General features: G+C 56.9%; 1 protein-coding gene across 2 annotated transcripts in view; it reads left to right on the plus strand.

Moving 5' to 3' along the window:
* Positions 1-20,998, plus strand: part of TRPM2 (transient receptor potential cation channel subfamily M member 2) — a 41,463-nt gene that overhangs the window by 14,202 nt on the left and 6,263 nt on the right. For both annotated transcript variants that reach the window (XM_065877054.1, XM_065877055.1), the window contains exons 9-25: positions 739-841; positions 3,181-3,302; positions 3,527-3,865; positions 5,936-6,073; positions 7,528-7,654; positions 7,843-7,988; positions 8,575-8,687; positions 9,106-9,319; positions 10,794-10,912; positions 11,423-11,555; positions 11,994-12,165; positions 15,881-16,064; positions 17,142-17,323; positions 17,558-17,690; positions 18,339-18,426; positions 19,762-19,849; positions 20,521-20,678. In XM_065877054.1, coding sequence (XP_065733126.1) covers positions 739-841; positions 3,181-3,302; positions 3,527-3,865; positions 5,936-6,073; positions 7,528-7,654; positions 7,843-7,988; positions 8,575-8,687; positions 9,106-9,319; positions 10,794-10,912; positions 11,423-11,555; positions 11,994-12,165; positions 15,881-16,064; positions 17,142-17,323; positions 17,558-17,690; positions 18,339-18,426; positions 19,762-19,849; positions 20,521-20,678 — 2,559 coding nt within the window. The remainder of the gene's footprint in view (positions 1-738; positions 842-3,180; positions 3,303-3,526; positions 3,866-5,935; positions 6,074-7,527; positions 7,655-7,842; positions 7,989-8,574; positions 8,688-9,105; positions 9,320-10,793; positions 10,913-11,422; positions 11,556-11,993; positions 12,166-15,880; positions 16,065-17,141; positions 17,324-17,557; positions 17,691-18,338; positions 18,427-19,761; positions 19,850-20,520; positions 20,679-20,998) is intronic.

The following is a 20,998-nucleotide window of genomic DNA, read 5'->3' on the forward strand; positions in this document are numbered from 1 at the left end:
AGATATGATAGGTGATAGCTAGATAGACAGGTGATAGGCAACAGATGGTAGGTAGATAGATAACATAGACAGATAATAGATAATAGACAGATAATAGATACATAATAGATAGATAGATTGGAAGGGTGGGTAGGTGTCTAGGTGTATAGATAAGTAGGTAGATAGATACATAGGTAGGTGGGGTGACTAGCTAAATAGATACACAGGGTGGGTAGGTAGATATATAGAAGGGTAGGTAGGTAGGTAGGGTAGGTGAGTAGGTAGACAAGTGGGTAGGATGAACAGATAGGTACATAGATACATACACACACATACCTACCTACGTACATGCATACACACACAGACTGATGGACAGCTAGGTAGGTAGGTAGATGATTGGATGGACGAGTGGATGGACGCAAGGACGGACAGGTAGGTGGGTAGGTCCCCGAGGCAGGAGGACCCGGGGAGAAGTCTTCAGTTAAGTGACGCTGAGTGTTGATCAGTGACCAATCAGTGAGGTGAAGATTCTCTACCCTTGGGCTGTGTTTTCCACCCCACAGGCCACTCGCAAACACTGTGTGTTTGGTCCTCATGCATCTTTCATCTTCACCGTCTGGGGTCGGGGGGGCGGGGGGCCCTGACTACACAAGCAGTTAGGACTCCTGCCTGGGGCTCTGGCTCCGCGTCCAGGGCCTTGGTTCTGAGGGTGCCTTTGGGGAGGCAGGAGGCCCCTCACGTGAGGATCGTCTTTTGCAGATCCAAGACATCGTCCGGAGGCGGCAGCTGCTCACCGTGTTCCGGGAAGGCAAGGATGGCCAGCAGGACGTGGATGTGGCCATCCTGCAGGCCTTGTTGAAGGGTGAGGGGCAGGCAAAGTGGGGACAAGGGGGAGGAGCCAGCTGAGGGTTCAGGACCCTGAGTCCTGGCCTAGAGGAGCCAGAAATGCCACCCGTGGGCAGATGCGCTGGTCAGAGGGCAGCTGGTGGTGGACCTCATCAGGCCTACCTCGTGCTCCCCCTGGGCAGGTGGGTGCCCACCACCGGTGTTGGGGAACAGGCTCCTTTCTCAGCTTACCTTCTCCCCTGAAATCTGAGTGCAGCCTGCACTGATATACCCCTTAGTGGTCATCAGTTTCTCATAAAATTCTAGCATAGAAAGAAAGAACCTTGGAAGTCTGCTCCTGTCTCCCCACCGTCTGCCTCATGGTTAACGCCTCTGCCCCCAGCGCAGGGCAGAGTCCAAACGCAGGGGTCCTCAGGACCAATAGAGCTCTCGACCGACTTCTGCTCCATAGTCTGACCTCTGCCCTCCAGCCCGTCCTCCCCGGGCCCACACTTCACTCTTCCCTCTTCTCCCACTTCTTGTGGGGGAGGGAAGCCAGTGCTACCCTGCCCTTCCCGCCGGTGTTGACATGGCTGAGACATCCCTGGTGCCCAGAAGCCTTTGCTCTGCACTGAGCAACCCCTCAGCCCTCACCCTGGAGGGACAACCTGATGGCAGAACAGGGGCTGTCGTAGCAGAGGATCGGCTTTCACTTTTCTGTGCATCCGTCCACATGCCATGGATGCAGGGCTGGGCTCTTCTGCATCCTTGCCAACACTTGGTACTGTCAGTCTTTGAAGCTATAGCCCTCCTGGTGGCCATGAAGGGAGATCTCGGTGTGGTTTGGTTTTGCGTCTCCCTGGGCTTCTTGGCCATTTGTATTTCATCTTGGGGAAATGCCTGTCAGATCTTTTGTCTGTGTTTATTTGGTTATTTGTCTTCTTATTTTTGAGGTATATGAGTTCTTGATATATTCTCATACAAATCCTGTGTCGGATATATGTGTTGGGTATATTTTCTCTTGGTTCATGGTCTGATTTTTTTTTTTTTTTGTGGTATGCAGGCCACTGTTGTGGCCTCTCCCATTGCGGAGCACAGGCTCCGGACGCGCAGGCTCAGCGGCCATGGCTCACGGGCCCAGCCGCTCCGCGGCATGTGGGATCTTCCCAGACCGGGGCATGAACCCGTGTCCCCTGCATCAGCAGGCGGACTCTCAACCACTGCGCCACCAGGGAAGCCCTGCTTTTTTTTTTTTTTCAATAAATTTATTTATTTTATTATTTTTGGCTGCGTTGGATCTTTGTTGCTGCGTGCCGGCTTTCTCTAGTTGCGGCGAGCGGAGGCGAGCGGAGACTACTCTTTCTTGCAGTGCACGGGCTTCTCATTGTGGTGGCTTCTCTTGTGGTGGAGCATGGGCTCTAGGTACGTGGGCTTCAGTAGTTGCGGCATGCGGGCTCGGTAGTTGTGGCTCTCGGGCTCTAGAGCACAGGCTCAGTAGTTGTGGCGCACGGTCTTAGTTGTTCCGCGGCATGTGGGATCTTCCCGGACCAGGGCTCGAACCCTTGTCTCCTGCACTGGCAGGCGGATTCTTAACCACTGCGCCACCAGGGAAGCCCCTCATGGTCTGCTTTTATACGTCCTTTGAGGTGTCTTTGGAGAGCAGAAGGCTTATATTTTAACACATTTTAGTTTACTAATTTTTTTCTTTATGATTCATGTTCTTTGCATCCCAAGAAATCTTTTCCTTTCCCCCAGTTGCACATATTTTCATCTGTTTCACTGTGGAAGCTCTATAGCCACAGCTTTTATATTTAGGTTTATGATCTGCCTCAGGTTACTTTTTCTGTGTGGTGTGAGGTGAGGGTCAAAGTTCTTTTTTCTTTTTCCCCAAATAACAACCCATGTTTTAAAATGTTAACCCAGCAAGAGCAGAAACTAGTTGGGCAAAATACTTGCGCTGAGAGCCTGGATGAGGTGGTGGTTTTGCAAACAGGGCAAAGGAAGGAAATGTGATGGTCTTTGTGGTCCAACTTTTGAGTGTGGATCTGAAATGCCTGCCTTTCAGAGACCCGTGTCTAGTTTAAACTTAGGGTGGGGGCTTGGCCAGGAGCTGGGGACAGAGTGGAGGGCTGGGGTGAGTGGGAGTGGTGACAGAAACCCAGAGATTCTCTGATTCTACCACTGAAAGGAAAAGGGATTTTATAAGGGTGCGTGCAGGGGAAGGGTGGGGGATGGCAGTGATTTTGTGACCTTATCTATTCAATTAAAATGATGGAGACGGGTTGGTGACACACCCCTCCCTCTCTGACTTTGTTAGGTGGGGCGTGGCTTGGAGGCCCAGATCAAAGCCCCTGATGCGTGTGCTTTTACCCGCAGCCTCTCGGAGCCACGACCACTTTGGACACGAGAACTGGGACCACCAGCTGAAGTTAGCAGTGGCGTGGAACCGCGTGGACATCGCCCGGAGCGAGATCTTCACAGATGAGCGTCAGTGGAAGGTGAGGCTGCGGGGGGTGCCCTGGGGAGGGGCTTGCTGGGCCTCGGAGCAAGGGCAGGCCCTGAGGTGGCCTCGTCCAGACCCCAGCTCTGCCCTCAATGAGGGCGGCTGGCACGTCTCCTCCTCCCGAATCGGGAGACGCCGGCATCCCCGTCTCGGGGGCACTGGGATAAGGGTTATGCGGGGCGATGACCACATGCACGGCCCCCCACGGCCCGCTCTCAGCCCTCAGAGCTGTACCCCATGATGACGGCCGCCCTCATTGCCAACAAGCCCGAGTTCGTGAAGCTCTTCCTGGAGAACGGGGTGCGGCTGAAGGAGTTCGTCACGTGGGACACGCTGCTCTACCTGTACGAGAACCTGGAGCCCACCTGCCTGTTCCACTACAAGCTGCAAAAGGTGCTGGCCGAGGAGCCCGAGCGCCCGGCGCCCCGTGTGCAGCTGCACCACGTGGCCCAGGTGCTGCGGGAGCTCCTGGGGGACTCCACGCAGCCGCTGTACCCCCGGCCCCGCTCCAGCGACCGCCCGCGCCTCCTGCTCGCGGTGCCCAACATCAAGGTCAGTGTGAGTGCTGGCCGTGTGCCGCGCGCACCGCTGTGTCCTCGGACCTTTGAAACACGGGCTTTATTTTCACTGGGAAAGTCAGCTTGGGCTGCCGTAACACAGACGAGGTGGCTTACACAGCAGGCGTCTTTTTCTCCTTGCCCTGGAGCCTGGAGTCAAGGTCATTGTGTCGGCAGTGGCCTTCTGGTGAGGTCTCTCCTCCTGGCCTGCAGGGGGCCAACCATGTTCTTACCCTGTCCTCACACGGCCTGTCCTCAGTGTGTCTGGTATTGTTGCCTCTTCTCCAAGAAACATCGGTCCTGTTGGATGAGCACCCCACTCTCATGACCTCATTTAACCTTGATCACATGCTTGAAAGCCCATCTCCAAATACAGTCACATTAGGGGATGGGGCTTCAACATATGAAATTTGGGGGACACAGTTCAGTCCATAACTCTCCCTTTCTGAAGACCTCCAACGGTACCAAAAGTTATGTGGGGAAAATCCTCTCCCCTGTGCCCTGTACCCCGAGCCCTGCTCACAGGTGTAATCGGTGTCTGTGTAGCCAGGTCAGCATGTCCCACGCATATCTGTGTGAGATGCATGTGTGTTGCAACAATAGGACGGGGGCTTTTCTAGTCTGCATCCTTATTTGATGGGAATCCCGCAGCCTCTCAACATGAAGTACAACGCTGGCGTTTGTGTGTGTATTTATGTGAGGGAGCCTCTTCTTCCAACTTACTAAGTTTTTACAAACGAAGCCTCAGTGCCGATCTTTGTCAGATGCCTTTTGAGGAGTTGAACTGCTCTTCTTTGACCTATGAATTTGGTGAATTATAGGTCGTTATTGTTTTTTGATTCCTGTTTTGAATCTCAACTCGACTGCAGAGTAACACGTATTCAATGTGGTGTTGGATTCCCAGTATTTTCAGGGTTTTGCATCAGAATGTTTAAGTCTTTAATTGTAGTTTTATTTCGGGGGGGTTATATTTGTCAGGTTCTGGCATCAATTTTATGTTAGCTTTGTAAAAACATTGGGAAGCCTTGCTTCTTTCTCTGCCCTGGAACAGTTTATGTGGCCGGAGTTCACTGCTTCTTACAAGCTTGGCAGACTCCCCTAGGAGTCCATCAGGGCCCGGTGCCTTTTTGGGTAGTAACTGATAACTTTCTCATTTTCTTTCCTGATGGTCCCGATGTTTAGGTTTTCTTTCTGTTCTAAGATCATATTTGATTTTGTTTTTTTCTTGCTAGAAAATTATCCACTTCCTTCAGGTTTGCAAATCTGTCCATTGTCCTGTGTGAGCTATTCCTGACCCCTGAGAATGACGTGACTGTGGCTTGGTTTTATATATTTACAGTTCTGCTTTTCTTGATTCCACTGTGTTTAAGATGCCCAGTTGGAATGTGCTCAAGGGGAAGCTCACACAGACCCATGACTGTCGTTTAAGAAGATGAACTGATTTTTCTTTTTTTATAAAGATGAGTCTTCAGGCGATTTCTAAAATCACTTAAGGAAAGTGCAGTTTTGTGTGTGATGTGGGAAGTGTGTTGTTTGCTTCTGGGAATTGTTTCCAGACTGTCTGAGGACGTGTTTATTTACTGATGGGCCAGGAAGCCTGGGTTCTCATTATCACTTGGGGTCAGGGCCTTTCCACTCACACATAGCTTTGTCTGTCTGGTGCTTTTTGCTGACCTTCTCTGCAGGAGACATGGTATAGGTTCCCTTGAGGAACTCACAGCATGAATCTATTAACAGACTCTGTGTTAGAATTTAAGTTCATAGAAAAAGGCTTTGATGCCAGCAGATAAGAGTAGGAAACATTGGGGTGCCTGGCTAGCAACAAGGGTCTACAAATATTGGTGTGGGAGGTAACTGGGTATTGCACTTTTTGGGTGTGTCTTCACGTCTCCAGAATGATGCTTTAAGAACCCCAGTGTGCATGAGAAAGATTTGGGTGTTGTTGGAAATGCAGTTTGAAGGGCTCATCCTCCAGGGACGGTGAGGCTGAGCTCAGGACCCTCAATAGGCCCCGGGGTTCTGATGCTCGTGGGGCCCTAGGTGAGGGCTCTAACTGTCCGCTGCTCACCAGGTGCAGGGAGTGAGTCTCCGGTCCCTGTACAAGCGTTCATCGGGCCACGTTGCCTTCACCGTGGACCCTGTCCGTGATCTTCTCATTTGGGCCATCATCCAGAACCGCCGGGAGCTGGCAGAAATCATCTGGGCTCAGGTACCCAGACCCGCTTCCTGGCATGCACAGCTATGGGTGGACCAGTGACAGGGCTCTAGCTGGGGCTCCTGGCCAGAGAGCCAACCGCAAGGGGTTGGTCAGTAGCACAGGGCCATGCAGGGAGGGCAGTGGGTGTCCACAACACCAGAAGGAACTCAGGGTGTCCAGGGTTGGAGGGCAGAGAGCTTGGCCCTAGGCCCTAGGCAAGAAGAGAATTTTTAGAAAGGAGTGCCACACAGTCTCCCCCTGTGGTCTGTCTGGACCAAGGCCCACCTGGCACACACACCAAGCAGGCCACCCTCTGTGACCCACACGTTCTGGTGGTCAGCGCACGTGCTGTGCCCCCCACCTTACCCCCCCGGTCTGTAGACTCTGCAGGCAAATTCCATCCCCGGAGGGGCAGCCTCTCTTTCCATTGATGGTTGGGGGTCTCAGACACAATCTGTTACTGAGAGGGGCGCTTCCCAGGTGCCGCTGCCCTGAGCTGTTGGCGGGCCGTCTGGGAACGCCTGCCGGCTGGCCTGCCAAGCCCTAGTCCCTGGGCCTGTGTGTGGCCTCGTCACCCGCTGCGGGGGACTTGCCGGGGAGCTCCCTGAGAAACAGGGCACCGTAGGCCCAAGTCTTCCTGTGTGGCTTTCCTTTAGTTCGAGCTGACTCTCCTCGTAACGGGAAAGTAAAGTTCTGTCATTTTTTCTCAGAGAGGCCCCGCTTCTAGGTGCTGGCATTTCCAGGCTGCTCTCAAGAGCCCGCTCCCCCCAGGGTCCCAGCAGAGGCTCTGGTGGCTCCCCGCTTGTCCGTAGTTCTGGGAGGTTTGCCCTCGCGCAAGGTGCTTGGGGGAGCGGTCGGCGACAGAGCCGGGCCTGACTGTGGCCTCACGTGTGCCCCTTGGGGCTCAGGGGACAGAAAAGCCAAACCCGGGTTTCCAGGCTCTGACACCAACCCCTCGCCTGGGCTGACACTGCCCTCAGACCCAGTGCCTCCGGGCTGAGCTTTGAGACCCTCCATGAGATCTTCCTGGCCCCCACTCTGGTGCCTGGGACTGGCAGTGCCACCGAGGCAGGGCACCCTGGCTTTGGACAGGGACGTGCGAGGGCCTGGTCCCCGCCTCTCCCCTTCAGGGTGCTCCACGCATGAGGTTAGCCGGACCCCCGGGGAGCTGTGGGTCTCGTGCCAGCAGGGCTGTGCTAGCACCAGTGTCCAGTCCACGTTCTGGGGAGGCACCCGGGCTGCCTGGTAAGCGGACCACTCCCACCGGCCCGTGCAGGAAACTGGCCACCAGCAGGGCTTACCTGTGATCTGGGTGAGCCCAGTGGTTTATATGGAAGGAGCCACAAGTACTTGCTCCACAGCCTGTGCTGTCTCGGGGCCTCTGCTCTCATCACCCTGGGCGGTGTGTTGGGGGCTCCCGGGGCTGGGCCGTCCGGGTCCTCACGGTGGCTTCCCCTGGTGCCCAGAGCCAGGACTGCATCGCTGCGGCCTTGGCCTGCAGCAAGATCCTGAAGGAGCTGTCCAAGGAGGAGGACACGGACAGCTTGGAGGAGATGCTGCTGCTTGCTGACGAGTTTGAGCAGAGAGCCATCGGTGAGTCCCTGGGGCCGCGGCCTAGGGCCTGGGCTCAGCTCCTCACGGGTCCCCCTGGGGCCCTCGCCCCGAGTCTCAGCGCCATCCGTGTTCAGGCTGTGTCACCTGGAGAGGCCCTGCTCTGACACTGTCCTCGGCTGTCACTGCTGGGGACCCGGCTGCTGTGACGCGGGCTTCCTCCCATCCAGGGGTCTTCACTGAGTGCTACCGCAAAGATGAGGAGAGAGCTCAGAAGCTGCTGGTCCGCGTGTCGGAGGCCTGGGGCAAGACCACCTGCCTGCAGCTGGCCCTGGAGGCCAAGGACATGAAGTTCGTGTCTCACGGGGGCATCCAGGTGACCTTCCAGAAACACCTGCCGCGCCGCTGCGGGGCAGACGCGGCCTCCCACTCACACAGACGGCACAGGAGGGCCCTATGTGGGAGCCCCCAGCAGGCCCCCAGGAGGTCCCAGGGACGGGACTCGGACGCCCACCCCCTCTACCTGGGGCCTCGCGAGGGGTACGTGGGGGGCGGGGCATCCTGCTGGAGCACCGAGTACAGAGTACTCTGGCGTTTCCTTGGTGACGTGACGCGCGTGGCACACAGTGGGTGTCCCTCGGAACCCGGGCGCTTCCTTGGAGCGCAGCCTCCTGCTGTCACCACGTCCACAGCACTGTCGTGTGCCGGCCGTGCTGGATCCCAGGGACGTGGCGGGGAGGGGGTCCTGTCCACACCCCCCGACCCCCAGAGAGAGCTCAGAGGGGCCAGCTGGTGGGAGACGGGGGGACGGAAGTCCTGGGCTTGAGCCCTGCTCTCCGCCCCTTCTGTCTGGGAGAGCTGGCCCCGCCCTGCCCACAGGGAGCCTCTTCCTCGGCCTCAGGGAGCACGGGGTCGGGGGTGGGGGCCGCCCGTCGCGCTGACACCGGCACCCGTGTCCGCAGGCCTTCCTGACCAAGGTGTGGTGGGGTCAGCTCTGCGTGGACAACGGGCTCTGGCAGCTGGCCCTGTGTATGCTGGCCTTCCCGCTGCTCTACACGGGCCTCATCTCCTTCAGGTGCCGGCCTGGCTGCGGTGGGGGCCGGGGGCTGGGGGCCCGGGGGTCCGGACCTTCCATCCCAAGCACCCTCTCTCGGGGGTCCTCACCGCTGCCACTGATTCCAGGACGGAGGGGAATCACCCTTGGGGGAGGGGCCCCCCCGGGCTGAGACCTGCTGTCCCCCAGTACCCACGGGGGGCCGAGCGCCGCCCTGCCCGCACCATCCACCGTGGCCTGAGTGTTTTGTTACAGCCCGGAAGGAACCCGAGGGCCATTTGGGAGCCCCTCCGCGGGGCCGTCTGGCTGAGCCCCCGCTGAAGCCATGCGTGCACGGGCAGCAGCCGCATGCGGGTCCCGGGCCTCCCTTCTCTGCGCTGTGGCCTGTGTCGCCGTCAGGCGCCTCACGGCCGCGGCCCCACCCCGTGTCTGCCCCCAGGGACAGGCGGCTGCAGGCAGAGGGGGGCCTGGCCCGCATCCGCGCCTTCTTCAGCGCGCCCGTGGTCGTTTTCCACCTGAACATCCTGTCCTACTTCGCCTTCCTCTGCCTCTTCGCCTACGTGCTCATGGTGGACTTCCAGCCCAGGCCCTCGGGCTGTGAGTGCCTCATCTACCTCTGGCTCTGCTCCCTGGTGTGCGAGGAGCTGCGGCAGGTAGGGCCCTGCCCAGCCCCAGCCCCACCCACTGACCCTCCCGCTCCCGGGCAGCTCCCTGGGCTCGGGCACTTTCTCCCGGTGGCCCTTGGCCCAGTGCCATCCCCGGCGAGACTCCCGGGGCCTCTGAGAGTGGGCAGTGCCCCTTGGAAAGGGCGGCCTGCGGTCCAGCAGCCACGCCGGCCCTTGCCCCTCCCCCACCTGGCCGCCCCTCCCCCGCCTGGCCGCCCCTCCCCCACCTGGCCGCCCCTCCCCAGGCGCTGCTTTTTGCTTGAAACCCTCCCTGATCCCCCCGAACGGGGTGCCCTCACCACGTGGCCTCCTGGACTTGGGGGGCACGTGAGACCCCGGCCGCGCTGTGAAGGGCACTGCAAACTGTGGGGTCCCGAGACTACTCTTGGGTTTGGGAATTCTCCAGAAGCGCCCCCAGCGCCCTGAGCCAGCACACGAGGCCACAGCTTAACATCGGCCGAGGGTCGAGGTGCACGGCAGCGTCCGTCCAAGGATTCTAGACACAGAGCTCCTGTTGCCCCTCCCCTCGGTGGGCAGTGTGTTTCCCGGGGGTCGGTCAGGTGCTGAGGGGTGGCCCACCACAGTGTCCAGCCCCCCTGGAGGCCAAGCTGGCCCTGCGTGGTCCAGGCCCCATCCTGAGTCCCGCTGTGAGACGACCTGGTGAACAAAGACCCCTTCCGGGCTTGGAGGCCTCCTCGGGGGCCCGGGGCAGAGGGAAAGGCTGATCCTCACGGCTTGTCCGCCCCCCCAACCCCGTTCCCACACTGTCCCCACCTGCCAGTACCTGGAGGCAGCCAGTGAACATGACCCTCAGCTGGTGTGGGGAGGGGCCGGCCCGCTGAGAGACGCCCGCTCAGACTCGCCCCTGCTCTCTGAACTTGGCAGCCACGAGCCCCAAGATAAAGCCAGCTTAGCTCACATGCGTCAACACCACCGCCTGCGGGGGACCCTAAGGCACCATCAGGGTCCCCAGGGAGGAGGTGCAGGGTGGGCAGCCAGGCCTGGGGCCGCGCTGGCTCTGCGGGCCTCGCCTCGTCCCGCACGGCCTCCTGCAGCAGAAGCCCCCGGTCCCTGGGCCCCGGCCTCACCGCGGGCAGCCCCAGGACAGAGGGCAGGCCCTTCTCCCGGAGTCTGCCCAGCGGTGCCGGGGAGGGGACCCGGTTGCTCCTATGGGGCCGCCTGCCCCGTGCACCCAGCTGCTGGGGTCCGGGGTGGGGACTCCCGCGGGGCAGGCCAAGCAGGGCCGCGGTCCCTCTGCCGTCTCTCCCTCCTCTGGGGGCCGCTGCAGGGGGCGGGGAGCACGCCCCGTGGGAGGGGAGCTGGCCCCTGACGCCTTCGCTTGAGGCTGGGGCGAGCGGAGGCCACGTGTCCTGCCCGCGGCCCCTCCCCAGGAAGCCGTGGTTTGCTGGTTGCCGGGGCCATGAGCGGGATAAGGCACCGGGCCCGCTGTGTTCCCTCCCAGCTCTTCTACAACCCGGACGAGTGCGGGCTGATGAAGATGGCGCTCCTGTACTTCAGCGATTTCTGGAACAAGCTGGACATCTGTGCTATCCTGCTCTTCATGGCAGGGCTGACCTGCCGGTGAGCAGCCTCCCCGTGTGGCGCCCGGTCCGTCCATCCCGTCTGAGGCAGCCGCCCCAGGCCAGGGCCCCCCGCGGGGCTCAGCTCCTCTCTGGATGCATCTGTCCCGAGGGTGCCCTGCCCCGCCTGGGGATGGTGAGGGAACCAGGGCAGAGACTCGGGGCTCTGTCACTGCGGGTGGCTGCCGCGTGTGTGCCCCTGCATCCCAGCCTGGGGCTCTGACCTCTCCACTGCCCGTCAAGGCTGCGCGTGTCTGCCCTGCCATGACCCGCTTTCTCCACCAGGCGAGACTGCCCGGCGCAGCCTCTGGTTCCCGGGACGCCCACACGGCCTGTGGCTTCCCTGCCCGTGGCTGGGCTTCTAGACCCTCCTGGAGGCGCTGCCCCTGAGCTCACACCCAGCTTTAGTGCTTTGGGGTCCCGGGGTTGCCCCTGGACTGGGGCAGGTGAGCAGGAGGCCGGGGCCAGGCCCTGGGGGCGGCCGGCTGAGGCCCTGCTTCTGCCCGGCCAGGCTCATCCCCTCGCTGCTGTACCCCGGGCGCATCGTCCTCTCCCTGGACTTCATCATGTTCTGCTTGCGTCTGATGCACATCTTCACCATCAGCAAGACGCTGGGGCCCAAGATCATCATCGTGAAGCGGATGGTAAGGGGACGAGGGGCCCCTGACGCCAGTTCCAAGTGAGGCGCCCCAGGGCTTCGGCACACCCCGTAAGATCCCCAGTCCCAGCCTTGCCCCTTGGGCTCCCACCCCCGGGCACGCCCGTCTCGGGTCTTTGCCTGTATGTTGCCTCCTCCAGGCAGCCTTGCCTGATCTCCACAGCTCATTCCTGATCCCGGTTACAGCTCCTATCACTCCCCTCCTGGGTCATGGTCACGTGGGACCCTTCCTGCACTTCAGGGGGTACCCAGCGCACCTTTGAGGTGTTGGGGAAGCCCCAGGGCTGTTCCCCCGGAGCTCCTGGCTCTAGACGTCCATGCCGTGGGCGTCGATGGAGTCCCCCTCCACTGCAGGGCACACAGGAGCCCACCTGTGGGCAGTGAGGGTGTGGGGCTGCAGCCTGGTGTCTCCCTGTCCCCGCAGATGAAGGATGTCTTCTTTTTCCTCTTCCTGTTGGCCGTGTGGGTCGTGTCCTTCGGGGTGGCCAAGCAGGCCATCCTCATCCACAATGAGAGGCGTGTGGAGTGGATCTTCCGGGGGGTCGTCTACCACTCGTATCTCACCATCTTCGGGCAGATCCCGGCCTACATCGACGGTACGATGGGCCCTGACAGCCTTGGGAAAGGAGGGGCCCGCCCAGCGGGGGTCCTGCAAGCTCACGGAAGTGGGGCAGGGAGGGCCCGGGGGCCGTGGCTCCTGCAGTGCCTGTGGCCGAAAGAGACAGGTGCACGCTGGGTCCAGCTGAGCAGGGAGGGCGCCAGCTGGCGGAGCCTGAGCCGTACCTCGCAGCTTCGGGGAGATGGGGCCCTGGGGCATCGGCTGACCCCCACCCCCCAGCATTAGGTGCTGTCCTATTCCTTCTGTTCCTCCCACTGCAGGCAGAGATAAGTCCTCCTCCTCTGGACGCAGAGAACTCGCTCTGCGTACTGAGCTTGTTCTCCTGAAGAGCCTCATTGAGATTTAATTCACATTACCGTAAAGCTCAGCGGCATAAAGTGTCCGCTGCGCTTCTGTATATTTACAGAATCTAATTTAGAACATTTGCATCACCCCAAAGAGACACCCAGTGCCCGTTAGTAGTCACTCCCCTTCCCCCTTCCCCTCAACCATAGGTGACCTCTAATCGACTTTCTGTCTCTATAGAACTTGCCTTTTCTGGACATTTCATATAAAGTGGCTCATGTAATCCATAGTCTTTTGTGTCTTGCTTTTTTTACCTAGCATAATGTTTTCAAGAGTCGTCCGTATCAGCATTTAATTCCTTTTTGTTGCCAAATAATATTCCATTGGTTGGATTTGCCATGTTCTGTTTATCCATCTATAGGCTGGTGAACATTTGAGCGGTTTCTACTTTTGGGCTCTTATGACTAATGTGACGATGTTTTCTATAACTTTTTGTGTGGACACGTTGTCATTTCTTTTGGATGTATACCTGGGAGTGGAATGGCTGGGTCACGTGGTAATTCTGTGTTTCACTTTTTGAGAAGCTGCCAGACTGTTTCCCACAGCAGCTGTACCAGCAATGTATGAGGTTCCAATCTCTCCACCTCCTCGCCAACACTTGTTATTATCTGTCTTTTTTGATTCTAGCCACCCTACTGGGCGGGAAGTGTATCTCACTGTGGTTTGATTTGCACTTCCCTGATGGCCAATGATGTCGAGCATCTCCTCATGTGATTACTGAGCCATCTTCTTTGGAAAAATATCTGTTTCTATCCTTTGCCCATTTTTCAAGTGGGTATTGGTCTTAAGAGTCATTCTTTTACAGGAAGTATTCAGTTGTTCCAGCACCCTTTGTTGAAAAGACTATTCTTTCCCCGTTGAATTGTCTGGGCACCCTTGTCAAAAATCAATTGACCATGAATGAAAGCGTTTATCTCTAGGCTTTAAGTTCTATTCCGTTGATCTATGTGTCTACCCTTGTACCAATACCACAGTCCTGGCTAGTATAGCTTTGTAGTAAGTTTTAAAATCAGGAAGCATGAGTCTTTCAACTTTGTTCTTCTTTTCAAGATTGTCTTGGCCTCTGGGTCCTTGGGTCCACATGAACTTTTGGGTCATCTTATCAATTTTTCCAAAAAGAGCATCTAGGATTCTGATTGTAAACATGTGACGTCTTCCACTTATTTAAATCTTTCATTTCTTTCCATAATATTTTTTTGTTTTTCAGTGTGTAAGTTGCACTTCTTCTGTTAAATTTATTCCTAAGTGTTTTATTCTTTTTCATGCTGCTGTAAGTAGAATTGTTTTATTAATTGGATTGTTTACTGCTTGTGTATAGAAATACACTATATTTTGTGTATTGAACTTGTATCCTGAAACCTTGCTGAACTTCTTTATTAGTTCTAATAGCTTTTAAGTGCATTTTTTGGAGATTTGCTGTGATCGTGTCATCTGCAAATAGAGATGCTTTTACTTGTTCCTTTCCAGTCTGGATGTCTTTTATTTCTTTTTCCCGCCTAATTGTCCTGGTTAGAACCTCTGGTACAGTGTTGAAACGTATCAAGAAGCAATGTCTTTACCCTGTCCGTGATCGTAGGGGAAAGCTTTCAGTCCTTCACTACTAAGTGCAATGTGAGCTGTGGGTTTTTGTAAATATCCTTCATCAGGTTGACGAAGTTCCCCTCTATTCCTAGTTTCTTGAGTGTGTGTATTGTGAAAGGATGTTAGATTTGTCAGATGCTTTTCCTGCGTCAATTGAAATGTTCATATGGTTTATTTTCTTTATATTATTAATATGGTGTATTATATGAATTGATCTTCAGATGTTAAACCAACTTTGCATTCCTGGGATATATTTCACTTAGTCATGGTGTGTAAATCTTTTTATATGTTGCAGGATTCAGTTTGCTGGCATTTTGTTGAGGATTTTTGCATCTATATTCGTAAAGGGTGTTGGTCTGTAGTTTTCTTTTCTTGTAATGTTTTTGTCTGGTTCTGGTATGAGAGTAATACTGGCCTCATAGAATCACTTAGAAAGTAGTCCCTCCTCTTTTATATTTTGGAAAAGCTTATGAAGGATTGGTCTTCATTATTCTTTAAATATTTGGTAGAATTCACCAGAGAAGCCACCTAGGCCTGGACTTTTCTTTGTGTGAAGTCTTAAAATTACACATTCAATATCTTTACTTGTTATAGGTCTATTTATATTTTCTACTTCTTTTTCAGTCACTTTTGGTAGTTTGTGTCTCTCTAGGAATTTTTCCATTTTTTATAAGTTATCTAATTTGTTAGCATACAATGTTTTGGTAATATTTCCTTATAGTTTTTTCTGTTTTTGTAAGGTTGGTTGCAATGTCCTGTCTTTCAGCTATGATTTAGTCATTTGAGTCTTTATTTTTTTCTGCGTCAGTCTAGCTAAAAGGTGGTAATTCTGTTACCCTTTTCCAAGAACCAGATGTTGGTTGTGTTGACTTTCTTTATTGTTTTCGTCTCTATTTCATTTATTTGCATTCTGCTCTTTACTATTCCCTTCCTTCTGCTTGCTCTGGGTTTACTTTACTAAAATGGAAGGTTATTTTCTTGATGTGATCTCTTTTTTAAAAAATTATAGGTATTTCTAGCTATTATAATGAGTTTCTATCTTAGAAAATTCGTAGCACTGTCAAAAATATATTTGATTACAGAACAGTGCATACTCATTGCTAAAAAAATTTTAAATTCAAGTTAAGTATAAAGAAGAATGTTCAGAATCCCACCTCCCAGAGCTAACCACTATTAACTGAGTATATTTTCTCAGATATTTTTAAATGCACAAACAGAATATATATTTATGTTTTGTAATATTATATTACAAATATTATAATAAAGGATAAATATTATTCTTTACTTGTCTGCAATTGTGTGGCTATATCTTGTTTTGTAATCGCTCGTTCCACATATAGGAATGCTGCCTCTGCAGCGTTTTCCCTTCTCTTTTTGATGGTTGTTAATTTCCTCTTTGAATTCTTTCCCACCGCAATTTGCTCCCCAGGGTTGGGACCTGTGTCTTACGATGACACGGCCCCTCCTGGTGCTGCCCCCGCCTGGGGCCCAGAAAGTGCCCCGGTGGGATGGCTGGATCCGGACAGGGGCACGTGCCCACATGGAGTACAGGTCTGGCTCCTGGGCTTCCCTTGGCAGCCGCACTTCCTGCCCGCGAGGATGCTTGGGTGTAGATGGACGCCCCTCTTTGGGCTGCCCTCACGCCTGAGCTGACAGCTGAGGTCACCCAGATGTGGGGGTGTCCAGGTCTGCGGGGTCATCGCCCGAGGACCCTTGTGCTTCCACTCGGCTTTCCTGGCTCACCTGCCCCCTCGCTCCCGACGCAGGCGTGAACTTCAACTTGGACCAGTGCAGCCCCAATGGCACCGACCCCTACAAGCCCAAATGCCCCGAGATCGACGCAGCGCAGCGGGAGCCCGCCTTCCCCGAGTGGCTGACGGTCACCCTGCTGTGCCTCTATCTTCTCTTCACCAACATCTTGCTGCTTAACCTCCTCATCGCCATGTTCAAGTAAGCGCCCTGTGCCAGCCTGGCCGGGTGCACGCCCCTCGCCCTCCCCCCATCCCCCTGGGGCGCGGGCGGGGCGGAGCCCGGGACCCGGGACCTGGCTCAGCCCAGGTGGACCGTGTGCGGCCACGCTCTCTGGTCACCGCCGAGTCCGTCAAGGCACTGCTGCTGCGGGACCAGTGCACGGGCCACGTGCCCGGAGGCCGCGGGCTGGGGCACGTGGACGTCTCGCTCCTCCCACCCTGGAGGGAGGGGGTGCGGGGCAGCGACCTGGCCGAGCCCGACTCTAGATGTGGAGGTGCGTGTCACACTTATTGAAAATCGGACGATGCAGGATGACCTGTATTTGCTTTCCATGGCTCAGGGCATCGCCAGCCCCTCAGCGCCCCTCCCGGCCTCTGCAGAAGGGCCCCTGGGACCCGTGGTGACCCTGGTGAAAATCCCTTAATTCCTGGTTTGGGCACCGTTTCTCTTCCCTTTCATCAGCTAGCGTGATGAGGTCGCCACTTTCTGATTTACCACGTGTTCTGAACAGTGAGAGACCCTGACCTGTGCTGGGCTGTGATAGAGACAGAGAGGTCAGAAGGCCGGCGGGCAGGGGCTGCATCGTGGCCCTGCCTGGCCTCCCTCCGTCCCTCCGAGGGCCTCTCTCTGGCAAGGATTCGAGTCAGTTGACGTCCATCCACAAGACACACACGTTGCAGAGAATAAATGTGTCAGCCTGTTGAAGACACCGTCCCTTCTGTTTGTCAGATCCAAGGGACGAGCCCCTCTTAGAGTCCAGTGCAGGACACTGTCCCTCTCCCAACACGTTCAGCTCTGTTTTACTCTCTAACGAGGTTTGTAGAACCTAAACTCTAGGTCTTCTTTCTTCCTTCTCCCCTTGGCTCCCAGGAAGCTCAGAATTCTGGGGCTGGCCGTTCAGCTGCCTTCCCCTGCATCTGGAGTTGCGCCCCTGGGTGATGTGTGTGCTCTTCATGGGCCGTCACGGCAGACACGCCGGGCAGGGACACGGGTGTTTTCGTAACCGTGTTTGGGTGGCCCGTGCTCCCCTGTAACCAGTGCTTCCTGCCCCTGCAGCTACACGTTCCAGCAGGTCCAGGAGCGCACGGACCAGATCTGGAAGTTCCAGCGCCACGACCTGATCGAGGAGTACCAGGGCAGGCCCCCTGCGCCGCCCCCCTTCATCCTTCTCAACCACCTGCATCTCTTCATCAAGAGGGCCATCCTGAAGATCCCCGCCAAGCGACACAAGCAGCTCAGTAAGCTGCCGTCTCCCTCATCCCAGAGCTGCGTCTGCGGCGGAGCCGGGGTGGGGTGGGGGCAGCAGCTCCTTGGAGAGTTCCGGAAGCTCGGTGGGCGCGCAGACCGCTCAGGCCACCGACTTCCCACCCTGCCCGCTGGGGGCGGGTGCAGACTGGCTCCTCCAGCCCCTCAGGGTCCCGGCCCCTCCCTGCGGGGCCCCGAGTGGGTCAGAGGCTCCCCTCCCCCGACAGAGAACAAGCTAGAGAAGAACGAGGAGGCGGCCCTCCTGTCCTGGGAGATCTACCTGAAGGAGAACTACCTGCAGGACCAGCAGATCCAGCAGAAGCAGAGGCCGGAGCAGAAGATCCAGGACATCAGCGACAAGTACGGGACCAGGGCGGTCCCCTCGGGGTTCCTGAAACGTTTGCTCTTTGTCACACAGCACACACGGCACCGGGCAGGGGGCGGGGGGGAAGACAGCTCAGGAACCCCCCGCGCAAAAGGCAAGAGCGTTTGGAAGTATTCTTCGTATAAAAACAGAGGCCGCCTTGGGTGCAATTCCTATGTTGTAGCAAAAGAAGACAGAGACCAAACAATTATTCCCCAGACAACGGTGCTGCGTCCTCCTCCTTCCAAAGTCCCCAGTGGTGCCCAGCGGTAGCTTTCCCCATTGTGACTCGGCTGTGGAACTCGTGGCAAATCGAGGCAAGGAGCCAGGCGTGTACGCCTCTGCACACCTGCGCCTCTCGCCCAGCCATGCTCCCCGCAAAGCCCGGGGCTGTTGGGGCAGCCCTGTGAGCCGGGGGCATCCGTTGGCTGCGAGATCTTCCCCTTGGGCCACTAGGCGGTGCTCATTCTATACGGAAACGTATGGTATAAATACTTTCAAATTAAGAGGAAGATGCGTGAAATTAAGGCCAACAGAGCCTGGGCTGCTGGATCTGACAGGTCACCCACCTGCAAATAGGCACCAGGCTTCCTTCGCATCCCGCCCCTAGCTGGCCTGCGGGGCTCAGCTGTGTCCTCTTGCAGGGTGGACACCATGGTGGACCTGCTGGAAATGGCACATCTGAAGCAGTCGAGCTCCATGGAGCAGAGACTGGCCTCTCTAGAGGAGCAGGTGGGTTCCGGGCTGGGACCTCTGTTTCTGGGCACAGCTCCGAAGGACCTGGAAGGTCGCTCCGTGGTGTGGTGGCTTTGAGAGTGCACATACTGGGAAACCACCCAGGAGAAGGGGGCGGTGACATCAGGGCCCTTGCTCCCAACTGGCAGGGGCACCTTCTCCATCCTCTAGAGAATTCCACCAAACGCTCCCCTGCCTGAGCTCTGCCACACCGCACTGTGTGGCGGCCACATCAGGGGCTGGTCTGAGGGAACAAACTCTTGACCTTCCCCTGGCCTCCTTGGAACTGTCCTCTGAGATGCCGCTGTCTCCAGACTCTGCACCTGGAACCTGGGAGGGGGCCGTGGAAATTACTAACAGCCCTTGGCTGCTGTCTCAGGCTGCCAGCTATGCTGGGAGGGAGGGAGGCCATGGGGCCAGCAAGGATGCGTATGGATGTCCGTGTGGACAACTGGACTGAGGGGCAGCATCAGAAAGCAGCATGTGGGTGTCTCAGAGCAGCTCCACATGAGAGAGCGGTGGCCGGTGGGCAACAGGAGAGCAGCCTCCACCCCCCCATCAGCTGGGCAGCCCTGAGTGGCCTCACATCCAAGAGTCATTGCCTCATAGGCCAGCTGGGCTCAGGTGCCTGAGTGATGCTGAGGGACAGTAATGTGTATTAGTTCATCCATCCGTCCATCCACCCAACCATCCATCTGCCCCTCCATCCACCCAACCATCCATTGATCCATCTGCCCGTCCATCTATCCATCCATCCATCCATCCATCCATCCATCCAGTCATTCATCCATTCATCTATCCATTTAACTGCCCATCCATCCATCCCTCCCTCTATCCATCTGTGTGTCCATCCATCATTTATCCATCCATCCACCCTCCATCCATCCATCCATCCATCCCACGTTTCCTGTGTGCCTCTCCGTGCCTGTCCAAAGCTGGCCTTGAGAATGTCAGGGTGGCAGGCATTATCTCATCCTTGAGGATTCCCAGTCAGGGGGAGGCACAGACATAAAGGTTCGTTGTCACAATGTACTTCAATAGGCACAGTGAAGGAGGTGGATGCAGGGGCTTTGGTCAGGGAGGCCTTGGGACTCCAGGACAAGGAGGGGTGGACAGGCAGAGGCCAGGTCCCCGCCCCTCCGTGCCCCTCCTGCTGTGCCTTGACCCTGTGCCCCCCAACCCCGTGGGCCTGCCCTGGGTTCCCCTCCTCACTCTGGGTGCTCTGGCCCCAGGGCCTGTGCCTTGCGACACAGTGGAACAGGGTGGGTGGGAGCTGGGCATTCCGTGTGGGGGCAGGTGTTGACCAAATCTTGTTTGGGACGTGCCTTCCAGGTGGCCCAGACGGCCAGAGCGCTGCACTGGATCGTGAAAGCCCTGAGGGACAGCGGCTTTGGCTTGGAGGAGGGCGTCCCCACCCTGGGTGAGTGGGTGGCTGTACCAGCTGCTGGTCTCTACCACCTGTGCTCTTTTGCGTCCGGGGGTCCGTGGGGAGGAGATGCAGCAGGCCCAGTGCCTCGGGGAGCATGGCCCACCCCACAGATACATGTGCAGAGTGTGGCCAAGCCCCCTGCTTGACCAGGCTGGGGACTTCCAGAGGTCGCCTGGCCCACAGCCCCATCTTCCTGTGCATCAAGCTACAAAGTGGGGGCAGCTCCAGCAGATACCCGAGACCCAGTCACGTTGATTGGGTGACAGAAAGCAAGTCTTTGTTCCTACATGTGCAGTCGGCCAAGAAATGGGCATGAGTAACCGTCCTGGGGTGTTGCTGGCCCGGAAGGAGCAGTTGCTCTTCTCAGCTGGACAAGCCTCTGTAAGGGCCTGTGCGTCCAGCTAATTACTGAGAGCTCTGCTGGGAGCTGTCCAAGGTGGTGGTTGCCTGACCCCAGGTCTCTGTCCTCCTGGGCCGCAGTGCTGGGGGCCCTGGGGAGGGTACCCTCTTTGGGGCTGGCATTCAATCCGGGCTGGGGGAGGTAGAGGCAGCCCAGAAGTTTGGGGGAAAGGACCATAGAGGATGGCCCTGTCCTGCGCGCCTGGAACCCAAGTCCGGGCCCAGCTTTGCCCACAGCTCCGTGGGGCTGTTCCCATTCCCAGCACCCCAGAAGGCCTCGATGGGGCGGGACCCTGAGCTGGACGGCGGGCTGAAGGTGGAGGACCCGGGCGACGCCTACCACGTGGATGCCAGGCACCTCCTCTACCCCAACTGCCCCGTCCAGCGTTTCCCAGTGCCCAACGAGAAGGTGCCCTGGGAGGTGAGTGCCTGTTCTGCCGCGTCCACCAGGCTGCAGGGGCCCGGTGTCCTAGGGGCGAGCAGTCCAGCCCCCTGGGCTGGATGAGCCCGCTGCGGCCTCACAGGGACATGACAACAGATGAGAAAACGGAGGCACGCGGTCCACGTGGCCAGAGGGGATGGAGCTGGGGTTTGAGCCAGGATGCTGGTGGGCCTCCATCCACACACAGCCGACTGCCCTGCTTTTCCGACCCCCTGTCCCCAGTGAACGGTCCTTGCCCTGTTTCTGAGTGCCAGGGAGGCTGGAGGTGGAGAGAGAGAGGGAGAGATGGTTGAGGCATG

The sequence above is a fragment of the Phocoena phocoena genome, chromosome 4 (assembly GCF_963924675.1).
Source record: "Phocoena phocoena chromosome 4, mPhoPho1.1, whole genome shotgun sequence".
Lineage (NCBI taxonomy): Eukaryota > Metazoa > Chordata > Mammalia > Artiodactyla > Phocoenidae > Phocoena > Phocoena phocoena.